At 42.6% G+C, this 25,646-nt stretch overlaps 1 protein-coding gene across 1 annotated transcript in view; it reads right to left on the bottom strand.

Annotated features, from left to right (window-relative positions):
* The window catches only part of tbl3 (transducin beta like 3), a 78,831-nt gene extending 59,484 nt beyond the window's left edge, over positions 1-19,347 (bottom strand). Inside the window, exons 1-6 of the mRNA XM_034191417.1 lie at positions 19,177-19,347; positions 19,013-19,064; positions 8,762-8,857; positions 8,627-8,674; positions 3,290-3,431; positions 3,114-3,198 (exon numbers count right to left, since the gene is read on the bottom strand). Of these exons, the coding sequence (XP_034047308.1) occupies positions 3,114-3,198; positions 3,290-3,431; positions 8,627-8,674; positions 8,762-8,857; positions 19,013-19,064; positions 19,177-19,208 (455 nt within the window). The 5' untranslated portion in view covers positions 19,209-19,347. The remainder of the gene's footprint in view (positions 1-3,113; positions 3,199-3,289; positions 3,432-8,626; positions 8,675-8,761; positions 8,858-19,012; positions 19,065-19,176) is intronic.
* Positions 19,348-25,646: the final 6,299 nt, after the last annotated feature.

Consider the following 25,646-nt stretch of genomic DNA (forward strand, 5'->3'; position numbering starts at 1 on the left):
ATTTTAAAACATTCACAATCACTAGTCAAATTCATATTTTAGAAATTACTCTGTCCTGATCACAACATTAAAGGCAATCACATACTCTGAGGACATAATTACAAGTTGAGATGACTCAATTAAAAAATGATTTGATCGTAAGGTTTATGTCACAAAGAATCCAAATTTACAATCACACTGCAGTCATTGTTAAATTATCTCCTGTTGCATTTATAATAAACATATGTATTTATTTATGGTGTCTCTTTTTCTGGTTGAAATGCAGATATGAATAATCTACCAGATTTGAAAATGTACAGATTAATTCCCATGCCATTTTATTTGTCTAAAAATAAATGTCCAAGGTTCCTTATAATTTTAATCAAGAAATCATCTCATCTGAAACAACAGGTAAGTTATGGTTTTAATTCAGAGGTCTCAAACCGGTTCCAGAAAGGGCAGAGAGGGTGCAGGTTTTCTGTGCAATCACCCACTCCAGCAGGTGAAATCAGTTAATCAGAGAAATCACCTGCTGGAATGGGTGGTTGCACAGAAAACCTGCACCCTCTCTGCCCTTTCTGGAACCGGTTTGAGACATCTGTTTTAATTTATAGATGAAGAAAGATTTCTAAAGAATCTTTTCTTTTTTACTATTTTAATTACAAGCATTCTAATGTAAGAAACTTTTTTTTACAGTAATCAAATTAATTTTGAGGTAAAAAAAAAAAAATTTGCAAGGATTTTCTTCAGACAACTGCTGTGTATATAAGAGCATTTTTGCACTTTTATGTACAGAGTGTTTTATACAGATCAGTGGTTTCTGCTAGTGATGCTCAAATAAAGCAATAAAGCAGTATTGAACCACTTTGCTAATTGTATTGAACATGGATTCATTCATTCAAAGTTTCATTTCAGTGACATCTAGTGGTGAAATGCTAGACAACACTGTCAAAATATATTCAGCTGATTCAGTAGACATATGTTGACTGGTTTCTGGGATTGAGAGAAGGTGTGCTTTAGGAAACAAAGTATGTGCAGGGAAGGTGGGCTGTGCTTGTGTAGCTCAAGACAGTCATGACATTTGGGGATGGGAATTCAGAGGTTTTTATTGAGGAATAAGAGCGTTTCCACTGTTTTTGGACTCAGGCGATTTCTTTTTTTGCTGACAACTTCTCCAGCTTTTGAAAAAAAACAAGAGCTCACAGGAATTATACATCGGATGCCACGATTGAAGTTCAGAGATACATGAGTGATCCTCCCTTACAAAGATCGGAGGATCCTCTGGTGTACTGGAATGACCACGAAATGTAGTTTACCCACATTTATTCTTGTCGGCTAAACAATATTTATGCGGCTGTACCTAACTTACAAACTGCTACATTAGTACCTTTTAAGTTGCTTGTTTAGTAATAACCCTTACCAAAAAGTAGTACATGCAAGTATGTTTCAAGTATACTTCCAGTTTACTTTTTATATACTTAACGGCTTCTCTTCCTGGTTGGCTCCATGTTGATCCAAAAGCAGTGATGATGATGACAACAACAACTCCGACAACAAACCCACATGTTGTTTGTTGTGACGGGTGCCTTTAAGGTGTGTTTGGGGGCGCAGAAGCTTCCTGAAGCAAGTCTTGCATCAAGGACTCATCTCGCGATATGAAGCGATTCATTCGGGACTGAAGCAGTCACTGCTTCATACGTTCTCGCTTACGTCATTTGCTCTGCCGCAAAGCAAGCTTTAAAGCAGTGGTTCAAAGAGAACGCAACTTCGAGTTTGAAGCAAGGATCGGAGCTTTGGTGTCAGACTGACATCACTAGTTTCTGCATTGCAGTTTTCCGTGTTTTGGCCTGACGCCTCATTTCTATTGGCCAAAGCGAAGCTACGTCACAGCTCACAGTAGCGAAAGCTGGATTGGGTTGAACTTTGACCGTGGCAGCCTGATGGCAAGCGGCAATGCGCACTCCCAGCAGAAGGGTCTCGGTTTTTGACATGATGTGTATGCCGCGTCAAAAAAGCAACGCGTCTTATTGAAAATAATGCTTTTTAGACCAATTCGTGATGCTCCTGCCGTGTCTGATGCTTCCAGCGAAAAAGCCCCTTAAATCCTAAGCAATTAAGTCAATGTTTATGTTAAACTTCTTGAATTAAAATAGAAATCTGCATGACAAGCACATTTTTACGGTCTCATTTCACTTCGGTTTTGGTGCAAAAGCAAAATTACATCTGTGTCAGTGTCCAAATGCATATGGACCCAGCTATACATAAATTTATTCATCTATTTATTGCATTACTGACAAAATGAATAAAAACCTTGGACATTCAACTGAATCACTTAAATATACAAGTTTTAGAAGTGCTATAATCCCCAATATTTTAACCTCCTGACTCCATGCATCCAAATCTGAAAGCTGGAGCTGCACCTAATGATTATTTTGTTAAATCAAGTAATCCATGGATTTTCTTTTCTATCAATCCATCAATCTGTTTTCTTAACTAAAATATTTTGTATTGCTCAATTAAAATAACAAATTTACCCAGGTTAAATTTTTAAAAATTGTCATTTATATTTCAATATTTGCTCATCTTCTCTTTGAAGCCAAACAAAAAGCGACAAAGTATGCACTTCTGGACATTATTCCCCGACAGAAATACCCCAGTTTTAACTAGCAATGTGTATTTTGCAATACAGTTTCTCTGAAATAACATTAATTCAAGAGCTTTTTTCATTCATGTACAAGGAATATAGAGTATTACTGCTTATTAGTTCGGTACTTCTAAAAAATAAAAATAAATTACCAGCTTCTGCACTTTACTCTCTCTGTCACTTTTTTTTTTTTTGGCTGTGCATTCCTCACCAGCGCATGTCATAGAGGGTGAGCAGTGCACAGCAAAACAAATATTTCACAGCGCATCAATGTAAATATTTTTATCTGCACGTGCAAGCGATGTATGTCCTCTCGTATGCACTAGTACACACAGTCCAGCAGCATGCAGGAGGAAGGTGGAGTTCAGAATGTACAATGACAAAAAACATCTCAATGTAACGAAAAGTTTGCAGAGGACCAGGTACAGACAAACAGAGCTCCAAGCCTCATACATGCACTGAAGGAGAAAGAGGGCTCTTCTGGACTTACTGTACAACTCCAGATGAACCTTTCAGGTTGTGAGTGCAGTACTGCTTCACCACATCCCAGAGCTTAATGGTGCCATCACATCCACCTGACAATGCACCATGATGACAAACTCTTTAAGCAGCACAGCATCACCATGTCCAAGAATAATTTTAATAATTAATGGTGTTTCAGTTTACCTGTTGCCAACAGTGTGGAGGTGGGGTCAAAGGTCATACTGGCCACAGGCACAGTGTGAATGGCCCGCCAAGAGCGCGTACACTGAGCTTGTCTCCAGTCCCACTGTTTGAGCAGCAGCGCCCTGCTGGCTGTTACCAGCATCTGTGGTGAAATACACAAAATAATGTGATAGTAGGATAATGGAATATTCCAACGCTGCACATGCAGTCACATCACAAAGGTCAAATTTCTGTCTGACAGGTGTTTTGAGCAATCAGAACTAAAAGCAGTTTCACATTTCAGAGGCAGAGAAAGCAATTTCTCTTCCAATGATTGCAATAGGGCTGCAGCTATCGATTATTTTAGTAATCGAGTATTTTATCGATTATTCTTTTTCGATTATCCGTCATTATGGAATAACCTGACGGATGAACTCAAACGATGTCCAAATATCAATCAGTTTAAAAATCAATATAAAAAAATGTCAAGATATGTATCAAATGAAGTACGATGGGTTTTGTGTTGTCAAGTGGAATTGTAAACTTGTACAGTAATATTCATTAGTATATATATGTGTGTGTGTGTGTGTGTGTGTAATTATGTATGTGTAGGTGTATGTTGGTGTGTGTATATATGTATATTTGTATATATTTATGTATGTAGATGAAGACATGGGGTTCACTCGATGTTTATGATAATGGGATTTGAGTTTGTGTTGTTAAACGTGTTTGTAGCATGGCCCAAGCAGAGGGTCACCCCTTATGCTGCATTCACACCGGGCGCAACGTGAGCGACAGCAGCGACAGGTTGCCATGTAATCCCTATGGAACGACGCGTTTTGGCGCCAAGTCACAGAGCGCGACGCGATGGACGTGAATGAAGTGACGCGAGCAAAGCGATTTTGAGCGATTGGCGTGTTTGTGGCGCAATATTGCGTCACATCATGTCGCGTTGCCCTTCTCCCCAAGTTGAAAAATCTGAACTTTTTCGTCTCGTCGCGTCGTGATGACCAATCAGAGACTGAATATGTAGTGACGTAGAGAAGTCTGGGGTTTGACTGAAGATGTGAACATGTCCTGTCTCTGGTAGCAGCCTGTGAGCAGGACTTATGTCTCTTTTGTCCTTTATTTCACAATTATGACAGAGTTTTTGGAGCGAGCAGCAGCCCCGCAGCAGCGGGAGCGGAGTTTCTTCTTCTTTTTATTTTACATGCGCGCGCGAGTGAATCGTCCAAGGAGATTATTTTACTTATTAACTACACAGATGTATAATAAAACAAATGGTGACTGGTTTCTAAACACAATTATGACAGAGTTTTTTGGGAAAGAGCGAGCAGCAGCCCCACAGCAAGCAGCGGAGTTTCTTTTTTTTTTTTCTTTTTACGTGCGCGCACGAGCAAATCGACCATGGATATTATTTTACTTATTAACTACACAAATGTATAATAAAAGAAATGGTGACTGGTTTCTAAACACAATTATGACAGAGTTTTTGGGGGAAGAGCGAGCTACAGCCCCACAGCAGGCAGCAGAATTTTTTTTTTTTGTTTTGTTTTTATTGTTTACATGTGCGCGCGTGAACGGGACAGGAGGTCCTCAAACTGGGTCCCGCAGAGGCGGAAGGACCACTGAAAGCGGCCGTCATCCAGACGCAGCTCCTGCAGCAAACAATGATACTCCCTGAATTGGGAACGTCTCATGACGTTTGTCAGCTTTCCACAACAACTCGCGTGTGATCAAGGTCCGTCATGTTAACTTGACTGACAACCGGAGCCGGCGAGCGGAATGGAAGCTCCTCCTATTTGATGACGCACCTGGGCGAATTTTTGCAGCAAAAGCAGAGCGACACACTGGGCGATGGTGGCGCGTCCGTCGCCACGCGACCCCCGAAAATTTGTAGCGTCTGATCACGCCCAGTGTGAACGCGCCATTACAGTCTGGTCTGCTTGAGGTTTCTTCCTCAGTACATCAAAGGGAGATTTTCCTTACCACTGTCACCTGTGTGCTTGCTCTGGGGGTTGGTAATGTGTATATATGTATGTATGTATGTATGTATGTATGTATATATGGGGTGGGCGTTTATAAGTTTTGCTTCTGCTCACCCCCTTTTTGGTCACACATATCACTGTGGAATTGTCTTGTGTATCAGTTTTTGTTATTGTCGTGTTTGTGTGCCAAAATAAATAAATTCAGTTCAATTCAAATTCTGGCGATGAATCAAGTCATCAGATAAAAAGTACTTTTGCATTTTTAGCAACAGCAACAGTCCAGGGCTCTTCCTAAGCAATGGCACAATGTCGCTGCATCATCACAGTGATTGTCAAATTTAGTGTATCCCTTTCTGTTTTCCTGGGTAATCATTTATTTTTTCACATCTTTACAGGTTTTGGATCTTTCCTGGTGTCAGGAGCTCAGCCAAAGTCGGGTGAAAGTCTTGAAATTTTGCTGAAATGGTGATGGGTGTGGCTTTCAGTTTTTTGTTTTCCCAACTTGTAAAATTTAAGCAATTTAAGTTTTTTTTTTTTTTTTTTTTTTAAAGTTGGTGGACTGGGTCCCTATGATTTTTTTAATCCCTCTTTCTCTGCAATTCAGCCAATGCATTTCAGCTGGAGGTTGAACATGCAAGCCTCGCAGTCAGTTTTTTATTATTATTATTGTTGTTGTTATTATTATTACTGAGGTTGAGGTTCTCTTATTTAACATGGGTAACCAACGAAAGTCTCCATGAAGGACTTATTCCCAGAAGGGCCCACGGCACGTGTCTCTCACTCCTCCCCAGCACTGATGTTAACAGTGCCAGTCGGGAGCGTGGCTGCGATCAGGAAGCAAACCCGAGTCGCTGGTGTCCCAGTCCAACGTGCAAGCTGTTACGCCACCACCTCCCTATTACAACCCCTGGCAAAAATTATGGAATCACCGGCCTCGGAGGATGTTCATTTAGTTGTTTAATTTTGTAGAAAAAAGCAGATCACAGACATGACACAAAACTAAAGTCATTTCAAATGGCAACTTTCTGGCTTTAAGAAACACTATAAGAAATCAGGAAAAAAAATTGTGGCAGTCAGTAACGGTTACTTTTTTAGACCAAGCAGAGGGGAAAAAATATGGAATCACTCAATTTTGAGGAAAGAATTATGGAATCACCCTGTAAATTTTCATCCCCAAAACTAACACCTGCATCAAATCAGATCTGCTCATTAGTCTGCATCTAAAATGGAGTGATCACACCTTGGAGAGTTGTTGCACCAAGTGGACTGACATGAATCATGGCTCCAACACAAGAGATGTCAATTGAAACAAAGGAGAGGATTATCAAACTCTTAAAAGAGGGTAAATCATCACGCAATGTTGCAAAAGATGTTGGTTGTTCACAGTCAGCTGTGTCTAAACTCTGGACCAAATACAAACAACATGGGAAGGTTGTTAAAGGCAAACATACTGGTAGACCAAGGAAGACATCAAAGCGTCAAGACAGAAAACTTAAAGCAATATGTCTCAAAAATCGAAAATGCACAATAAAACAAATGAGGAACGAATGGGAGGAAACTGGAGTCAACATCTGTGACTGAACTGTAAGAAACCGCCTAAAGGAAATGGGATTTACATACAGAAAAGCTAAACGAAAGCCATCATTAACACCTAAACAGAAAAAAACAAGGTTACAATGGGCTAAGGAAAAGCAATCGTGGACTGTGGATGACTGGATGAAAGTCATATTCAGTGATGAATCTCGAATCTGCATTGGACAAGGTGATGATGCTGGAACTTTTATTTGGTGCCGTTCCAATGAGATTTATAAAGATGACTGCCTGAAGAGAACATGTAAATTTCCACAGTCATTGATGATATGGGGCTGCATGTCAGGTAAAGGCACTGGGGAGATGGCTGTCAATACATCATCAATAAATGCATAAGTTTACGTTGATATTTTGGACACTTTTCTTATCCCATCAATTGAAAGGATGTTTGGGAATGATGAAATCATTTTTCAAGATGATAATGCATCTTGCCATAGAGCAAAAACTGTGAAAACATTCCTTCCAAAAAGACACACAGGGTCAATGTCATGGCCTGCAAATAGTCCGGATATTAATCCAATTGAAAATCTTTGGTGGAAGTTGAAGAAAATGGTCCATGACAAGGCTCCAACCTGCAAAGCTGATCTGGCAACAGCAATCAGAGAAAGTTGGAGCCAGATTGATGAAGAGTACTGTTTGTCACTCATTAAGTACATGCCTCAGAGACTGCAAGCTGTTATAAAAGCCAGAAGTGGTGCAACAAAATACTAGTGATGTGTTGGAGCGTTCTTTTGTTTTTCATTATTCCATAATTTTTTCCTCAGAATTGAGTGATTCCATATTTTTTTCCCTCTGCTTGGTCTATAAAAGTAACCATTACTGACTGCCACAGTTTTTTTCCCTGATTTCTTATAGTGTTTCTTAAAGCCAGAAAGTTGCCATTTGAAATGACTTTAGTTTTGTGTCATGTCTGTGATCTGCTTTTTTCTACAAAATTAAACAACTGAATGAACATCCTCCGAGGCCGGTGATTCCATAATTTTTGCCAGGGGTTGTATTATTATTTTATTTGAGTTACCGTTTGTGAAGCGTTGTGTGTTGCCAAAAAAAAAAACACTCAGTGCGAGTCTGAGTAAAACGAAAAAGGAAGAGTGGAGGAGTGTGGCTGGGGACGGAGCTGTGAAGGCAGTGCTGAGCCGCTCACACCGGGCAGAGAGGCAGCCACCGGCCACCGCGCAAACAGCCACCCCCACGTAGAGCAGAGAGTAGGCAGCAGACGAAGCGGTGTTTTTAAAAAAAAACAAAAAAAAAAACAAACACACCGCTAAACTTTAAACGCACAGTAAGCTATTTCAGACGATCAGCGTGGACCCTCTTTCTCCTAAAAGGCTTAATTTTACTCAGTGTGTCGCATTGGAAGGATGTAGCTTTTGTGCTAAATTGATTAGCACTTACAAGGCCTATGCGCATGCTCTAGTCTTCTTCTGTTTGTTTTTCTGGGGACGTTACAGCGCCACACACAGGTCTGGCATATGTACTACAACGTTAAACGAAGCTTTGAGGCACAGAATTTGCCTCAAACATTTTTTGCAATCGAATTAATCGAGTTGCTTGACTAATCGTTTCAGCCATAACTGCAAGACTAAAGTGCATGAAGAGAAGTGGTCGAGATGACCAACACTCATCCCAGATGAAAGCTTTCTGTTGCCTGTAGCCTCCTGCTCTCGTCCACTTCCCTAACAAGTCAGAACTGATCTCAAATAAGACAACTGGTTTCCCAAATTCTCGTGCCATTTTTTCCAAATAAAGTTACAAAAGAGAATTACAGGTGTTTCTTTACCTCATCATCACAGCTCACAGCAAATGATGTGATGTCTTCTTGATCATCCTGAAATCATAAAATGTCAAGTGCATTACAATTACATAAAGTTAAAAATATATATATATTATTGGACGATAACAATTCTCTACTCACATGCTCAATGCTTTGCACAATCTTCCCTGTGTTAATCTGCAGAACATTGACACGAGAGCCACAAGTACAAAAGATGTACTGCTCATCTTTGCTGATCTATAAAGATATTAACCAAAATTACAAAAAAATCCAGATAGCTCAGATCCAAACAGTCGTATGGTATGCAGTCAGCTGTCATTTAAAAAAAAATCCCCTGCTTCTTTATGCAAATATTAAATAAATCAGTCCTGCTGCAGGGACTTGACATAAAAGCATGCAGATGTAACACAGGTTCATAAGTTCAACAGTGAAACAAAAACGATCTTTGTGAGTTTAACCATGAATGGCTATATTGAGATTAGGTGAGGTGTGTGTGTGTGTGTGTGTGTGTGTGTGTGTGTGTGTGTGTGTGTGTGTGTGTGTGTGTGTGTGTGTGTGTGTGTGTGTGTGTGTGTGTGTGTGTGTGTGTGTGTGTGTGTGTGTGTGGGGTGGGGGGATATCAAATATTAATTTCTGCACAATTAACCTGTCAAAGATATGTTTTCACTTCCATTGGCTTGTCTTTTTGATAGTCTGCCTGTCAGCGGGATATCTCAAAAAGACATGATTTCAAAGAAACCAAAGTCCCTCCAGAAATGTGCAATCCCGGAATTTCAAAAATGTATTAAACAAATCAACCTGGCATCGCAAATTTCTGGAGGGTCTGAAATCTGGTGGAGAGGTCCATGCTTTTTTGAGGAAAAGTTGATTAAATTGGAACCAGATGTGTGTCTACAGTGATTTTTACTTAAACATGTTACAGAAGAAACAAAACGACAAATAGTCTCACAAATGAAAACATTAGAAATGAAGTAGAGAAGCTTGAATCTTCGACTGGACTGGATTGCTTGACGCAAGGAAGTTTCGCTTCAAATCGCAGAAGCTTCCTCAGCTAAAATACTTGCTCTGGTAGTCTGACTTCTGTCATGACTCTTGTAGAGAAGAATAAACAGAAGCCACAAAAGCTGGAGTTTTAAACCTAACCAGACCCCTCTTACCAAGAGGCAGACTGCTATAGGCTAGTGACTAAACAATAGCTCTAATTAGCACCTATTGTGCTCTAGTTAGCACCCTCCTTGAAAACAGGGCAGCTGTCTCTCCTAATAATGGGACAGATGCCTCTCCTGATGGCTCCCTTGAGGGTGCTAACTAAAGCACAACAGGTGCTAATTAGAGCTTTTTGAAGCGAAACGTCCTCACGTCAAGCAACCCAGTCCAGTCGAAGATTCAATCTTCTCTACTATGGAAACCACCTGGACAACTGACAGCCTACACAGAAACATTAGAAATGAAGATGAAAATGTCAGATGATGTCATAAAACTGTTATACACAAGATCAATGAAGTAATTTCAGCACTATACCTATTATTTAGAGCACTATAAAACTATTTAAAGACAATAGTCAACATCTTTTAATAAACAAAAATGCTGTTTAAAAAATAACTCAGCTAAATTACTAAAAGCATAGAAGTAGAGAGATGGAACGCCAACTTCTGATCTCGGCGGCTGAAGTTGTGCTGCGTATGCGCGAGAGGAGTTTGGGTTCTTTCATTTCCGGTCTTTTGCTCTGCAGCCAGCGCTTCATTCACAGGTATTATAAACTTCAATATTCTGCTGGGAATCAATGATATCAAACATCACAAAATAAGGTTAAAGGTTTTTATCAGTTAGTCTACATAATTTACAGAGCCTTACATTTTGTAGCTGCCCCGATTATCGCTCACAAAGTCACGCTGCTCTCAAAATAAAAACGCTTCGCAGTGCTGCACTGTTATTGTTACGAAGGTTTGCAAACAACCGGTTAGGTTGAAAGATCAAGATATACCCCACGTATCCCACGTCGGGAACTATTCAGATAAAATATATCATAGATCTTGCAGTCGAATAGCAACAAGGCAAGTTTTAAAAGACAGTTAAATTTACATTTATCCAGTCAGCTAAGGGAAGAGGATCGAGCCACCTTTTTATTTATTTTTTAATATGATTTCTGGTCCAAAAGACTAGCTTATCTTCTAATCCATTATTTTCTTGTCCAAATTGTGGTGCTAAATTTGTTGTCTACACTTCTACAGGGATACAGTGGCTATTTATTTTAATTTATTGAGATCTTATTGTTCTCTGTTCAATTTGTACTTATTTTATTGATATCCCAGTGTAAATTATATGTGTGTGTATATATATATATATATATATATAAACTACACATTTATTGCTACTTACATTAACTGATGAGATTATAATGTCTTTGCAATCTTTACATTTAATCGAGCTCCTCAGTGTTAAGTTTTAGCCTCACATGGACCACAAAGTGAAGGTTTGATTTTATAGTCTTATTTTCTTTTTAATCTTTCTCACATAATATGTGTGAAATACCAAATGTTCCAATACTTTTGGAGGGCACTGTATCCTAAGCTTATGATGAGTGCAAAATGAATGTGGTATTATTACTGTTTTGTTTAAGAATGTTTAACTGTCACTGTTGCTGCACTTTGTGTGAAATCATAGTCATATCGTATATCATATTGATATGACAATATTGCCATATGATAATGTGGCCATATTGTAGGCAAAAATACTTAAAAAACGAGGGGCTCTGGGGGGCAGAGCTCCCCTAGAAGCTAAAAGGCAAATACGAGGTCTGTTAGAAAAGTATCAGACCTTTTTTTTTTCCAAAAACCTGATGGATTTGAATCATGTGTGCTTGCATGAGCCAACCTTGAACCTTCGTGTGCATGCGTGATTTTTTTTTACGCCTGTCGGTTGCGTCATTTGCCTGTGAGCAGGCTTTGTGTGAGCACTTGTCCTCCCCCCTCGTTGAATTTTCATTGCGAGGAAAGGATAAAATTTTTCCAGAAACTGTGAGAGACAGCCAGGTGGAAACCATTGGGAAGATTCAGATGGCTTTCGGTGACAATCCTATGGGCATCACACAGATTAAGGAGTGTTACTGTTGTATGGCTGGGGGGCCTGGCTGCCTTTTTGTTTCTGTCTTTTGTTTCTCCTTCCAGGTGGCTTGCATTTGGGACTGAGTGGCTGTGTAGCTGAGGTTATCAGGACCTCACCCTGATCACCTGCGGCTCATCAGGACTCACAGCTGTGGTGCATCTATATGGATTGGAACATGGTGGCATTTAAGACTGGAGTATACAGTGTGTATTTGCCAGAGACTCGACCTTGTGACCAGACGGGTGAGATCGTCGTCTCGGGAGCCATCTCATCATCAGTGGATGCAGAGAACGTCCAGGGTTTGATGCACGGTCTGTGAAAGAGGAGGGGGTGAGGTCTCACGCTCGTCAGCACACTTCCTGAGGTACGTTAGATTTTGTGACTAACGTTTATACAGTCAGTAAATGTGGTGTCCCTCACACCTTATTATATTGAGCTGTACGTTAGTCATGTATCGGCTTCCACTGCAGTGGAGTTTTGTGAACTGGATGTTCCATGCCTGCAGGTTGGGAAGCTGATTAGTAATTAAGCCAGGAAGTGTTTGCTGTTTATGTACACCTTTGAGTGGTCTCTGTGTGTAGAGTGTGGACTCACATAATGGTTCCTTCTTTCACAGACTCGGTTTGTTGCGGCCACCTGGGGGGTGTCGGCGGGGTCCTTGGGTCCGAACGGCTTCTGGTTCCGGACCGTTAGCGCTGCTGGGAGCGCACCGTATCACCACCACGCCAGACTGCACACTCTTTTGTTGTTTTGTATCACATCACTGTTATGTATTAAATTCTGTTAGCCTTTGTACCGTGCTCTGCTTATTTCATACTGGGTCCTTCAAACGCTGGTCGGTTCTCCAAGCTGCGTCCGACACATAACAGTAGTCTCTGGCCAAACATCACGGACCCAGCGGTAGCAGAGACGGTAACGCGCCGGGAAGGCGGCAGCAGACGTTCAGTAGTTATCCGGATCAGTTGCGGGTGCTCTCCGCCCGGATGGTGCGTGTTTGAGACCCATTGTTGAATACTGATTTGTGCTCTCTTGCAGCCGTGTTCCTGTGTTGTGCCTTATCCGTGGGTCGTGGTGGAGTGTGACTGGCGACGGCTTCGCGTCATGCTCCGACCGGATAAGAGGTTTAAACGGGAGCTGCAAGAGTGTGTCTGTAATGGGTGCACGCGCACGGCGGAGCTCTGTGGCACGGGTCGCTGAGCTTCCTGTGTTACAGTTGTAGCCCCGTTTCCCCGGATAAAGATAACTACTGCATCTGTTGTATCAGCTCCGGCGTTTACTTGAGCACATTTTGGTTGTGTGTTGCACACAGCTGCGCACGGAGATGCAGCTCGTTTGTTTTCTGTCACCAAAGGGGTTTTTTTCATTTTTAGCACTTTGGCTCCCTCTTTTGGTGACTTAGTCACATTACCTTTAAGCTCTTAAGTTAGAACAGGTGTGTTCGATTTGTTTGAGCTTAAAGGTATACGTCACTGATTTGTTTTGTGTTAGTTCATTTCGTGTGGGTGTTTTTTGAGTTGGTTTTTGTGTGGGATTTATTTTTTTTTTTCCACTGTTTGTGTCTGGGGTTGTGACCCTGCAGCCTGTCTAAGAAAAAAAAAAAAGAAAAAAAAAAAGGACCCAAACAACTGTATGTTGGTCTGTTAGTCTTTCTTTTTATTTCTTTTTGTTTCACATCCCCAGGGTTTGATGGGACGGTCCCCTGGGGGGTGATGGGGTGGTACTTGGGTTTTTTTTTCTTTTTTTTGTTTGTTTTTGTTATGCCCTCTCTTCTCCTCTGACTCCAGCCGGGTGAGCCGTAGTGTCGGCGTTGCTGGAGTGGTGCAGTTTGGTTATACTGGGCGTTTCCCGGGTAACCTCTGCACCTGGGGGGGGGGGGGGGGGGGGTGTTTTTTGATTCCCTGTTCCACCTCCGGCTTCTGCACGCCTTTGGCCGTCTGCCATCGGCGTGGCTGAGGTTTGGGGCAGTGGGATATACCCGCAGCTAGTGGCTGGTGTAGAAGTCGGAGGAGTGGCGCCGTTTTGTGCCGTTTGCCATAACCGCTGTTCCACTCCTCCCGGTTGGCTTCTGGGGTATAGTCACGGTTGGTGACACTGGACGGGCTTCCAGTTTCCACTGCGCCAAGGGGGTGGGGTTGGGGTTGTTTTGTTTGTATGTTTTTTTTTCTCTCTTCTTGTTTTCCCCCCCAGTTTCCACCCTCAGGGTTTGACTGTGGTGTCCTCTGGGGGGAAAGGGCTGTGGGTCCATCTAGCCATAGACGGCCGGGGCTGGGTCCGTTGGTCATGAGGGGAGGCGTCTCCTGGGGTTGACGAGTGGTCCTCTGGGAGGCGCTGGGAGTCCCCGTGGGTGACGTTGGATCCCAGAGGGACCTCGGCTGTGGTTATTACTCCTGGAGCTGGCGGGAAGTCCTCTGGGGGGTGTTGGTCCCTACATGTCGTTTGGGGGGGGGGGGGGGGGTTTAGCACTTTTATTTGTAAGTTTAAGTTTGGGGTTTTTCTTTTCTCCTCTTCCCGGGGTTTGATGGGACGGTCCCCTGGGGAGGGGGGGTGTTTTGGTTGTTTGTGTTTGTCTTTTTTGTTTTATGACTAAAGACCGAACATGGTTGGATAAAGGCTGACCGCACAGGTTTAAGAACTCCTGGCCACACCTGTGCTAAGTGAATGACTGAAACAAAGGCAAGGATGCAGCCAGAGGAGAGGGCATCAACCATTCTGTTGGAAGACAAATGCAGATGCGGTTTCCAGCCATGGTCCCTGGAGGGGGGTGTTTCTCCTGGGCCAGGTTTGTGTGGTCGCCGGGAGGCTTCCCGTGAGGGTGGGGTACTGTTGTATGGCTGGGGGGCCTGGCTGCCTTTTTGTTTCTGTCTTTTGTTTTTCCTTCCAGGTGGCTTGCATTTGGGACTGAGTGGCTGTGTAGCTGAGGTTATCAGGACCTCACCCTGATCACCTGCGGCTCGTCAGGACTCACAGCTGTGGTGCATCTATATGGATTGGAACATGGTGGCATTTAAGACTGGAGTATACAGTGTGTATTTGCCAGAGACTCGACCTTGTGACCAGACGGGTGAGATCGTCGTCTCGGGAGCCATCTCATCATCAGTGGATGCAGAGAACGTCCACGGTTTGATGCACGGTCTGTGAAAGAGGAGGGGGTGAGGTCTCATGCTCGTCAGCACACTTCCTGAGGTACGTTAGATTTTGTGACTAACGTTTATACAGTCAGTAAATGTGGTGTCCCTCACACCTTATTATATTGAGCTGTACGTTAGGCATGTATCGGCTTCCACTGCAGTGGAGTTTTGTGAACTGGATGTTCCATGCCTGCAGGTTGGGAAGCTGATTAGTAATTAAGCCAGGAAGTGTTTGCTGTTTATGTACACCTTTGAGTGGTCTCTCTGTGTGTAGAGTGTGGACTCACATAATGGTTCCTTCTTTCACAGACTCGGTTTGTTGCGGCCACCTGGGGGGTGTCGGCGGGGTCCTTGGGTCCGAACGGCTTCTGGCTCCGGACCGTTAGCGCTGCTGGGAGCGCACCGTATCACCACCACGCCAGACCGCACACTCTTTTGTTGTTTTGTATCACATCACTGTTATGTATTAAATTCTGTTAGCCTTTGTACCGTGCTCTGCTTATTTCATACTGGGTCCTTCAAACGCTGGTCGGTTCTCCGAGCTGCGTCCGACACATAACAATTACAACCAGTTTAAAGATGGCGCACAATGGCGGAGGCCATCGACAGGCTGAAACGACCAGATCATTTCCAAAGTGAACGCTGTGTTGATCCGGGACGTCGTCTGACTACCAGAGAAATTGCAGAAGAGGTGGACATCAGCACTTTTTCGGCACATTCCACTGTGAAAGAAGATTTTGTAATGAAAGACATGCGGAGGGTTTGCGCGTCGGGATGGAGCCACTAATGGCGCAGAACAAAAAGCACCTCCGTGTTGGAAGTCTCACAGGACATGTTGTGACATGTCCAGCTCTTACACAATTTCTCGGATACTCACTCGACTGAAAAGCCACCGAAAGCCGTCTGAATCTTCCGAATGGTTTCCACCTGGCTGTCTCTCACAGTTTCTGGAAAAATTTGAATCAGCGCTGCTCCAATCGTTCAGACATTTTCCTCGCAATGAAAATCAGATGAGGGGGGAGGACCAGTACTCACTCAAAGCCTGCTCACAGACGAATGACACAACCATGCGCCCGAAGGTTCAAGGTTGGCTCATGCAAGCACACGTGATTCAAATCCATCAGGTTTTTGAAAAAAAAAAAAAAAAAATAAGGTCTGATACTTTTCTAACAGACCTCATATATATATATATATAAATATATATATATATATATATATATATATATATATATATATATATATATATATATATATATATATATATATATATATATATATATATATATATATATATAAATATATATATATATATATATATATATATATATATATATATATATATATAAAGGCGGGGGCAAAACCAAAAGAAAAAAAGTTTAAAAAGACTGGGAGTCTGCGGGGCAGAACTGAAAGGTTTTAGCCATGCTCATGCTCCACCAATTTATTAAAAAAAAAAGTCTGAAGGACCTAAATAACATGGTGAGATGCTCATGCTGTAGAGCTTCGCTCGTCATGTCCGCGACATATACAGTCACTTGCCCAGTTCCGGATCATTGCTAGTTCCAGATCACTGCTGTAGTATTTGCGCCGTCGTTTCTCGTAATCAGCATGAATAAGCTAATATTTGGTACCAATGGAAAAATTGATGTTTTGTCTACAAACGACCACAACCTCGACCGGATCTAGCCATCCTTGTGATCAGCAAAGGAATCAAAACATTCTGTGTCTGTGGTGTGTGCGCTTATTCTCATGGACTCATTCCTGCAAGTTTTAAAGTAACGATCTCTAAAACGTAGCAAAGTTGAGTTAGCCATTCGGTGTTTTTGGTTCTGGAGTGGGAAAATACTTACTTACTTGTGTAGACAATGTCAGTGTGTTATGTCTTGCTGTTTAATTGCTGCGCACATTTATCTCCGACGCGAAAATTTGCCGGTTGTGGATCACTGAAGCAGCAGCCTCGTGTCTGTAGTTGTGAGCCATGTGTACTTTGGAGGTCATCTCAACATCATGAATGGGCATGAATGTGGGGGCTTTTACTTTTTAATTCGGGAGAAATCTCACCTCCACAGTTCATTTTTTGCTCGTAAAAGAAAACGTACACTCAACAAAAATATAAACGCAACACTTTTGGTTTTGCTCCCATTTTGTATGAGATGAACTCAAAGATCTAAAACTTTTTCCACATACACAATATCACCATTTCCCTCAAATATTGTTCACAAACCAGTCTAAATCTGTGATAGTGAGCACTTCTCCTTTGCTGAGATAATCCATCCCACCTCACAGGTGTGCCATATCAAGATGCTGATTAGACACCATGATTAGTGCACAGGTGTGCCTTAGACTGTCCACAATAAAAGGCCACTCTGAAAGGTGCAGTTTTATCACACAGCACAATGCCACAGATGCATTTGGCATGCAGTTGGCATGCTGACAGCAGGAATGTCAACCAGAGCTGTTGCTCGTGTATTGAATGTTCATTTCTCTACCATAAGCCGTCTCCAAAGGCGTTTCAGACAATTTGGCAGTACATCCAACCAGCCTCACAACCGCAGACCACGTGTAACCACACCAGCCCAGGACCTCCACATCCAGCATGTTCACCTCCAAGATCGTCTGAGACCAGCCACTCGGACAGCTGCTGAAACAATCGGTTTGCATAACCAAAGAATTTCTGCACAAAATGTCAAAAACCGTCTCAGGGAAGCTCATCTGCATGCTCGTCGTCCTCATCGGGGTCTCAACCTGACTCCAGTTCGTCGTTGTAACCGACTTGAGTGGGCAAATGCTCACATTCGCTGGCGTTTGGCACATTGGAGAGGTGTTCTCTTCACGGATGAATCCTGGTTCACACTGTCCAGGGCAGATGGCAGACAGCGTGTGTGGCGTCGTGTGGGTGAGCGGTTTTCTGATGTCACTGTTGTGGATCGAGTGGCCCATGGTGGCGGTGGGGTTATGGTATGTGCAGGCGTCTGTTATGGACGAAGAACACAGGTGCATTTTATTGATGGCATTTTGAATGCACAGAGATACCGTGACGAGATCCTGAGGCCCATTGTTGTGCCATACATCCAAGAACATCACCTCATGTTGCAGCAGGATAATGCAGGGCCCCATGTTGCAAGGATCTGTACACAATTCTTGGAAGCTGAAAATGTCCCAGTTCTTGCATGGCCGGCATACTCACCGGACATGTCACCCATTGAGCATGTTTGGGATTCTCTGGACCGGCGTATACGACAGCGTGTACCAGTTCCTGCCAATATCCAGCAACTTCACACAGCCATTGAAGAGGAGTGGACCAACATTCCACAGGCCACAATTGACAACCTAATCAACTCTATGCGAAGGAGATGCGTTGCACTGCATGAGGCAAATGGTGGTCACACCAGATACTGACTGGTATCACCCCCCAATAAAACAAAACTGCACCTTTCAGAGTGGCCTTTTATTGTGGGCAGTCTAAGGCACACCTGTGCACTAATCATGGTGTCTAATCAGCATCTTGATATGGCACACCTGTGAGGTGGGATGGATTATCTCAGCAAAGAAGTGCTCACTATCACAGATTTCGACTGGTTTGTGAACAATATTTGAGGGAAATGGTGATATTGTGTATGCGGAAAAAGTTTTAGATCTTTGAGTTCATCTCATACAAAATGGGAGCAAAACCAAAAGTGTTGCGTTTATATTTTTGTTGAGTATATAACAGTGCCTTGCGAAACTAAGTAAATTTTCATTTAATAAGTATAATTTATATCATTTTGTGTCCAAAACACATTCTCTGGCACAGTGTGTATCATTCTGCATTAGAAGGGCTCCAGCCAGATGCCAGGAATGCCCCCCCAAAGTGACACAGAGTGTCGTGATCCAGAACCGGGCAAAGTGATCCATTTCCGGCAAATACCACACATAATGTGGCTTCACACTTTAAGTAGAGCGGCTACCCCATCCTGACTTTTTCAGCGAGATAACATCCAAATACCCAATACAACAGTGCCCAAATAAAGGACATTCTGTTGCATTACGGCTCCGTATAGCGGGACTTTAAAAAAGGTGATCTGGAACTGGGTAACCGTCTGTACATATTAACAACAGTGTCATCAGTTGCACTTAGCAAGTCTGTTAAAACAGTCTGAACATAAACTTGAAAACTCACCTGCACTTTCCCTCCTTTGTAAAACGGCTCAATCTTATTAGAAACAGCGTAACTGTGGAAACAACAACTATATTATTAACAAGAACATATTAAATGAAGTTAACGTTAGCTTGTGTTAGCCAGCTAGCATCAGCAAGTCTCCGTTTGCAGTGCATCAAACTCACTTTGTTTTGAACTGAACATTCGTCTTTGCCATCTTATATTAAGGGATTTTTTTCAAAGTCAAACTCCTAGGTATCTTTAGTTGCATGTAAAACTCGTTTCTTGTTACATTAGACACCCAGTCAACAAGGCTAAAACAGCGATATGCCGCATGTGGACAGGAAGGTCGCACACAAATTACGTCATGAAGGCACATAGCTGTGATTGGCCAAGAAAAAAGAGGAAAAAACTCTTGCCCAATGCAGACATCAGTAACTAGAAATGGATGGCTACTACTTAACCGTTCATCCATTACTTTCGAGCTGATTGCTTGATTTTTTTCTTCGTATAAACCATGTAAATATAAAACAATACAAATAGGCCTTAAAAATATAATAATTACATTGAATATACAGGGTAACACAAAAAACTGTTAAAACTTATTTCCAACGGCCTAAACATTGTATCACAAATAAACATATAGACCATATACGAGGTCTCTTAGATAATAAACCGACCCTTTTATTTTTTTTTAACTATATGGATTTGAATGACATGCGATTACACCAACCCTCGTGCGCATGCGTGAGTTTTTTCACGCGTGTCGGTGACGTCATTTCCCTGTGGGCAGGCCTTGAGTGAGATGTGGTCCCGCCCTCTCGGCTGAATTCCTTTGTTTCACACGCTGCTCGAGACGGCGCGCGTTGCTTTATCAAAATTTTTTGTGGACCTGTGAGGAATATCCGAGTGGACGCTATTCGAGAAATTAAGCTGGTTTTCTGTGAAAAGTTTAACGGCTGATGAGAGATCCTAATTTAAGGCTTAATTCACCCAGGACATCGTGAGAGAACAGAGAAGATTCAGAAGAGGCCGGCATGAGGACTTTATGAGGACATTCCACTGTTTAAGGACATTTTTGTTAATGAAAGACGTGCGCGCAAATTCGCCGAGTCGTTTCCGTGACGACTCGGTGAATCTGTGCGCCGCGACAGGAAAAACACCTCCGTGTTGAAAACCATTTGTAGAATTCAGGCGGCTTTTGATGGCTTTCAACAAGTGAGGAACTGAGAAATTGTTTAACAGCTTGGGCATGTTCCAACTTGTCCGTTAAGGTTTCCAACGGAGGTGTTTTTCCTGCCGCGACCCCCCGCGGTCGGGTCCAGCCCGACATGCGACTCTGCCCGCACGTTCTTTCATTACAAAATGACCGTTAACAATGGAATGTCCGAATAAACTCCTCATGCCGACTTCTTCTGAAAGTTCTCTGTTCTCTGACGACTTACTGGGTCAACAGAGCCTGAAATGTGGAAGTTTTCAACTTGAAACGGCGAGACGCTGCCGCCTCGAAGCGCAGATCGCCGTCAGGCGCCGTGGACCGTCCTTAAAGCGACACTACCAGACCAAAATCTCTCATCAGCCGTTAAAATTTTTACCGAAAACCAGCTGAATTTATTGAATGGTGTCCACTCAGTTGTGCCTTACAGTTTTGAAAAACATTTTATCAAACAAAGCAACAGTCTCTGAGCCATTCCTAAACAATGAAAAAAATCGACGAGCGGGTGGACGACTCCTCACTCAAAGCCTGCCCACAGGCGAATGACGTAACCGACAGGCGTGAAAAAACTCTCGCATGCCCACGAGGGTTCAAGCATGTCTGATGTAATCACACGTGATTCAAATCCATATGGTTTTTGAAAAAATAATAAGGTCGGATACTTTTCTAATAGACCTCGTATAATGCATTTCCAATAAAATGTAGATAAAAAAGATACCAGATGACAGAATCAGAATATCCTTTATTTATTCCTTTATTCTGTGACGTGGCATATATTTTAGTTATCATGCGTTGACAAACCAAAAATGGTCGTGGGTTTTTTGTTTGTCCCCCGGGAAAAGAAACAAAAAGTAAAAAAAAAAACAATATGCTCTGTCCCTTTAAGTGTATGCATTATCTGCCGAATTATAAAACAAGTGGAAACGTCGTGTCCACCCTGCTCAGACTGCCTCGTTGGAGCGACAACACACAGAATGTGTCTCTTCCCAAATAGATCTCTTTCAGTGCAGCTTCTTGTTCTGACTTTAACACGAAGTTAACACCCAAGTCTTTCATCGCCAGCTGTAAATGGTAATCAAACCATTCCAATCGTATCTTCAATTTCAATTTATTTCAATTTATTTTCATTTATATAGCGCCAAATCACAACAGAGTTGCCCCAAGCGCTTCACACAGGCAAGGTCCAACCCCACTAACCCCCAGAGCAACAGTGGTAAGGAAAAACTCCCTCCGAGGAAGAAACCTCAAGCAGACCAGACTCAAAGGGGTGACCCTCTGCTTGGGCCATGCTACAAACATAAATTACAAAACAATTCACAGAACAATTCACGGACAAATATACAAGAAATGCTATTGGCGCACAGGACAGGAGGATCGCCAACACGAATACAGCTCCCATCTCTGGATGGAGCTGCACCTTAAACAGAGAGAAAAAAAAACAGAATCAGGCATCAGAAAGACAAAAAAAAAATACTGTGTAATTTGCCAGCATTAAACAACAAGAAAAACAGAAATACTAAGGTGATCGCCGGCCACTAGCCCTAAACTTCACTAAAAGACCCAGAATTTAGGTAAAGTTGAGGCTGCGGCCTGCTCCAATTACTAATAAATGAATTAAAAGAGTAAAAAGCGTAAAACAAAACTGTACCAGTATGCTAGCCGTATGAAAGGGAAAATAAGTGTATCTTAAGTCTGGACTTGAAAATTTCCACAGAATCTGACTGTTTTATTGACACAGGGAGATCATTCCACAGAACAGGGGCACGATAAGAGAAAGCTCTGTGACCCGCAGACTTCTTATTCACCTTAGGGACACAAAGTAGTCCTGGACCCTGAGAACGTAAAACCCGGGCCGGTACGTAAGGTTTCATTAGGTCAGCTAGGTAGGGAGGTGCCAGTCCATGAATAATTTTATAGGTTAGTAGCAGAACCTTAAAATCTGATCTCACTGGGACAGGAAGCCAGTGAAGGGATGCCAAAATGGGTGTAATGTGGTCGAACTTTCTGCTTTGTGTCAAAAGTCTGGCTGCAGCATTTTGAACCAATTGAGACCCCTAATGCTAGACTGCGGTAAACCAGAAAATAGAACATTGCAGTAGTCCAATCTAGAAGAAATAAATGCTTGGATCAGGGTCTCAGTATCAGCCATAGACAGGATGGGACGAATCTTCGCTATATTTCACAGGTGGAAGAAAGCAGTCCTAATAATATTTCTAATGTGGAGGCCAAAGAACAGCGAAGGATCAAAAATTACCCCAAGGTTCCTCACTTTGTCAGTGTGATGTATGACACACGAGCCGAGGCTGAGCGTTAACTGGTCAAATTGATGCCAATGTCTCACTGCGCCAAGAACCATCATTTCAGTCTTATCAGAGTTTAAAAGTAGGAAATTTCTAGACATCCAACTTCTCACTGCTGCAAGGCAATCTTCTAAGGATTTTATGTGAATGAGATTACCAGCAGTCATCGGCATGTATAACTGAGTATCATCTGCATAGCAGTGAAAGGTAATCCCAAAACGCCGCAATATGTGCCCAAGGGGTGCTATATAGAGGGAGAAAAGCAGGGGGCCTAAGACAGACCCCTGTGGAACCCCAAATTTCATGTCACTAAGGTTAGAGGTACTGTTACTGTACAAAACACAGTGAGAACGACTGGTCAAGTATGACGTCAGCCATGCAAGGGCACTCCCAGTAATCCCAAAATGATTTTCCAGCCTATCAAGTAGAATACGATGATCCACTGTATCAAATGCAGCACTGACATCTAACAGCAACAGAACCATAGTGGTGTCCGAATCCATTGTAAGCAGAAGATCATTCACCACTTTAGTGAGAGCCGTCTCTGTGGAATGATATTTTCTAAAAGCAGACTGCAGTGGCTCAAAGAGATTATTCTCAGTAAGATAGTCTACAAGCTGACGTGACTCCACTTTTTCCAGAATTTTAGAGAAAAATGATAGATTTGATATCGGACGATAGTTTGTCAATACACTAGGGTCAAGATTAGATTTCTTAAGTAATGGTTTAATCACTATCTTTCTGATCTCTTCCGCATCAAACTCCATCGTGTCAATGTTTACAATGTGCTTGAGCAATAACAGGTGAAGCTGCTCATAAACTTTAAGTTTCTTAAATATTTATTACAGCCACTCTTAAAACTTCAGCTATCTTTATAATTTTATTACTGGTAAATTTCAGAATTGATTTAGATGAGATATATTACTCATTATCTCACAGGAATATATCACAATTATCTGGGAACTACTTTTGCGCGCCCTGATATACTGTTTGAGATTTTGTGCTGTCTCCAACAAATTGAGAACAGGGACTCTAGTGTCCTGTTTGTTTGGGTCCCTGGACATTCTGGTGTTGTAGGAAATGAGATAGCTGATGCATTGGCCAAAGAATCACTTTGCAGAGGCACTATTGACCTTCACCTTGCACTGGGGAAGCACGAATGTTATAGTACGAGGTCTGTTAGAAAAGTATCCGACCTTATTATTTTTTTCAAAAACCATATGGATTTGAATCACGTGTGATTACATCAGACATGCTTGAACCCTCGTGAGCATTCGAGAGTTTTTTCACGCCTGTCGGTTACGTCATTCGCCTGTGGGCAGTCCTTGAGTGAGGAGTGGCCCACCCTCTCGTCGATTTTTTCATTGTTTAGGAATGGCTCAGAGACTGCTGCTTTGTTTGATAAAATTTTTTTCAAAAACTGTAAGGCACAACTGAGTGGACACCATTTGATAAATTCAGCTGGTTTTCGGTGAAAATTTTAACGGCTGATGAGAGATTTTGGTCTGTTAGTGTCGCTTTAAGGACGGCCCACGGCGCCTGACGGTGATTTGCGCTCCGAGGCGGCGGTGTCTCGCTGTTTCAAGCTGAAAACTTCCACATTTCAGCCTCTGTTCACCCAGGTCATCGTCAGAGAACAGAGAAGTTTCCGAAGAGGTCGGCATGAGGAGTTTATGCGGACATTCCACTGTTAAAGGAGACCTGTCGTCAAGGGAGCCATCAGGGGAGGCTTCCATCCCATCATTAGGAGAGTGCACAATAGGTGCTAATTAGAGCTATTGTTTAGTCACTAGCCTATAGCAGTCGGCTTCTCGGTAGGAAGGGTCTGGTTAGGTTAAAAAAACTCCAGCTTTTGTTGGCTTCTGGTTTATTCTTCTCTACAAGAGTCAAGACAGAAGTCAGACTACCAGAGCAAGAATTTTAGCTGAGGAAGCTTCTGTGATTTGAAGCGAAACGTCCTCACGTCAAGCAACCCAGTCCAGTCGAAGATTCAAGCTTCTCTACTATGGAAACCACCTGGACAACTAAGAGCCTACACAGAAACATTACAAAATCTCCTTTAACAGTGGAATGTCCGCATAAACTCCTCATGCCGACTTCTTCTGAAACTTCTCTGTTCTCTGACGACGACCTGGGTGAACAGAGCCTTAAATTAGGAAGTTTTCAGCTCGAAACAGCCAGACGGACGCCACCTCCGACCGCGCCGATCCGCTTTGTGAGCTGTCCTTAAAGCGAAAGAAACTCCACAATCTCTCATCAGCCGTTAAACCTTTCACCGAAAACCAGCTAAAGTTCTCGAATAGTGTCCACTCGGATGTGCCTCACAGGTCCCGAAAATTTTTTTGATAAAGCAGGGCGCGCCGTCTCCAGCAGCGTCTCAGACAAAGGATTTCAGCCAAGAGGGCTAGACCAGTGCTCACTCAAAGCCTGCCCACAGGCGAATGACGTCACCGACACGCGTGAAAAAACTCACGCATGCGCACGAGGGTTCAAGCATGTCTGGTGTAATCACACGTGATTCAAATCCATATAGGTTTTTTTTTTTTTTTTTTATAAAACTGCCGGTTAGTTTTCTAATAGACCTCGTATATGCAGCAGGTATCTCCAAAATCAGTGGCAGGAAGAATGGGAGGGGGAGCACAGGGGTAGGCTTTATTTTTCTTGTCAGCCGTCAGTTCAGGTCAGTAGGCAGCTCCAGGCTTCTTGTCGTAGGGATGAGGTTGTCTTTACTAGAATGAGACTGGGGCACTGTGGCCTTGCAGCATGCTTGTTTAGGATGGGTAAACGTGCTGACGGATTGTGTGAGTGTGGTAGCCCTGAAACAGTTATTCACATGTTGTTGTCATGCAGTAAATACAGCAGAGAAAGGCAGCACCTTTTTGTGGAACTGGCTGATCTTGGACTGACCACATTTTCCTTTACGTCCCTTTTTTTGTATCATGCGAATTCTGAAGAAATCAGGAGTGCTATTATTCGTTTTCTCCGCCTGACTGGCGCTTACTCAAGAATATAGTGTAACATTGGCATCATAACAGAGGAGGGCAGCATTGCGCACACCAGCGTATAGCCTGGCGGAACCCCATTAGAAGAAGAAGAAGAAGAAGAAGAAGAAGAAGAAGAGTGGTCGTGTCTTCGCCAT

This window comes from Thalassophryne amazonica, chromosome 16 (genome assembly GCF_902500255.1).
Source record: "Thalassophryne amazonica chromosome 16, fThaAma1.1, whole genome shotgun sequence".
Lineage (NCBI taxonomy): Eukaryota > Metazoa > Chordata > Actinopteri > Batrachoidiformes > Batrachoididae > Thalassophryne > Thalassophryne amazonica.